Raw genomic sequence first — 2064 nt, forward strand, 5'->3', positions numbered from 1 at the left:
CGAGTGAAAAACTATAGCCATCCAATTAATAGACAGCTCGCCAATGAATCTGCACAACACTCCCTTTGCATTTCGGCCTTCTGATAGAAGTTCAAAAACTGGACCTAACGGATAATGATATTCGCCATGATTTTTCTATTGTGGAGTACCCAAATGTGTGGCCAACCATATGGATGGTCCTCATTGACCAACCACACAACCGCGTGCATATCATAGTTCGAATGAATCAAGAGCGGCTGTTAATTAATTGCAGGACGACGTAAAGTAGCCTCATCCAACCCTCTTTTTGGTTGTCCAAACGTCCATGGCGTGGAAAAGCGACTCAAGAGGAATCTCCTAATTACTTGCACAAAAACATAACTTCCAGTTCGAACATGTTCGGTTCTTTACGTGGCCTTGAATCCAACCGCGCGTTCTTCAGCTTCTCATTTCCTTAGCCTCCTCAGTCCTCTCCAATTCCAGTATTCTTCTTCATCTTCTTCCAAGGGAAAGCCATGTGCCATGACAATGAAAACCGTCAAGAACAACAAGGGCAACAGCAGCAGCAACATCAACATCAACATCAACACCAAGAGCCACGAACCTACCCTCGTCTCAAGAACCGTCCGATGGGACGCCGAACTAACTCCATCACATGGTTGATCGCCATTTTCTGCACGATATTATGGGTGATCATCATCCTAGGTGGTCTAACCATCCTCATCGTGTACCTCGTCTTCCGGCCGCGGAGCCCACAATTCGACATCGCCAGCGCTACACTCAATGCTGCCTACCTTGACATGGGTTCCTTCCTCAATGCCGATCTCACCATCCTCACCAACTTCTCCAACCCAAACAAGAAGGTCGACGTCTCCTTTGACTACTTAGTCATCGACCTCTACCACGGCTACACGCTCATTGCCACCACCTCCATCGATCCCTTTTCCGAGAGCAGGCGAGAGAGTGTGCTTCGAGATGTCCACTTCATCTCTAGTCAGGTTAGCCTCCCACCAGAAGACAGAAAACGGCTTCAAAGCGAGATAGAGAGCAATATGGTCATGTTCGACATCAAGGGGTCATTCCGAACAAAATCCAAGTTTCGGAATTTCTTGCAATTCTCGTACTGGTTGCATGGGCGATGTAGTATTGTGATTGGCGGCCCGCCTACTGGGGTCCTAAGTTCATGTAAATGCAGGACAAAGCGATGAATAGTAAAATAGAACATATCTTTATTCATTTATTTTCTTATCATCAAGTTCCTCTTGGGAATCAAGAAATCATGTTAAGGCCTGTTTTGGTAGACACCTAAAATTGAGATGAAACCATGTTGAGGTATGTTTGGTGGGCGCCTCAAAATAAGATCATCTCATTTTGGTTATTAGTAATTTTGAATTAGAGATTATATCTTTTTGGTAAAGATTTAGTCATGTAATCTTGATAACCAACAATCATGAGATTAACTCATTTTTAGGCATCTCCCACATAGGCCCTTTGGGTGTGTTTTGTAACACCTACCAAATTAAAAATCAATGGCCTAATTGGATCAATGCCAGAGCCCAATGGTTCAATTGGAACAATACTAAAGATGAATAGCTAAATTACTGATTTCAAAGATCAATGTTTTGATTAATCTAAAATTGAAGATTAATGGTTTAATTGGGCCGATATCGAAAATCAACAGCTTGATTGGACCAATGTTGAAGTCAAATTATTGGATGCAAACAGTAATAAAATAAACGGTTTGATTAGCACAAATTTGAAAATCAACAATATGACTAAATTGATATTGAAGAGGAGCGATCATTGTGTTTATATTGGATATTAATGGTCAAATTGATTTGATGAAATCAATGGCCTCATTATACCAATGGTGAAGCTAAATGGTGCGATATGAAAGTCAATAAAGATGAATAGTTTGATTGGATCTATATCAAAGATGAATAAACCGTTTAGTGTAAGATTGAAGAAGAATGACCGGACCTATATTGCAGATGAATGGTCTAATTGTGCTAAAAACTATAGTTGAATACTTCGGTGGGCCCAATTTGAAAATCAATAGCTTGAATGGATCGATGCCTAAGCCAA

General features: G+C 41.1%; 1 protein-coding gene across 1 annotated transcript; it reads left to right on the forward strand.

Annotated features, from left to right (window-relative positions):
- The first annotated feature begins 376 nt into the window (after positions 1–376).
- On the forward strand, positions 377–1196 carry LOC131247336 (NDR1/HIN1-like protein 13). The gene has a single exon (XM_058247685.1). The coding sequence runs from the start codon at positions 495–497 to the stop codon at positions 1185–1187; it is 693 nt and encodes a 230-aa protein (XP_058103668.1). The 5' UTR covers positions 377–494; the 3' UTR covers positions 1188–1196.
- Positions 1197–2064: the final 868 nt, after the last annotated feature.

This window comes from Magnolia sinica, chromosome 5, assembly GCF_029962835.1.
Source record: "Magnolia sinica isolate HGM2019 chromosome 5, MsV1, whole genome shotgun sequence".
In the NCBI taxonomy this organism is placed as follows: domain Eukaryota; kingdom Viridiplantae; phylum Streptophyta; class Magnoliopsida; order Magnoliales; family Magnoliaceae; genus Magnolia; species Magnolia sinica.

What these genes read in the sequence shown, in the direction of transcription:
- LOC131247336 (XM_058247685.1), top strand. Translation starts at nt 495, where the DNA reads ATGTGCCATGACAATGAAAACCGTCAAGAACAACAAGGGCAACAGCAG.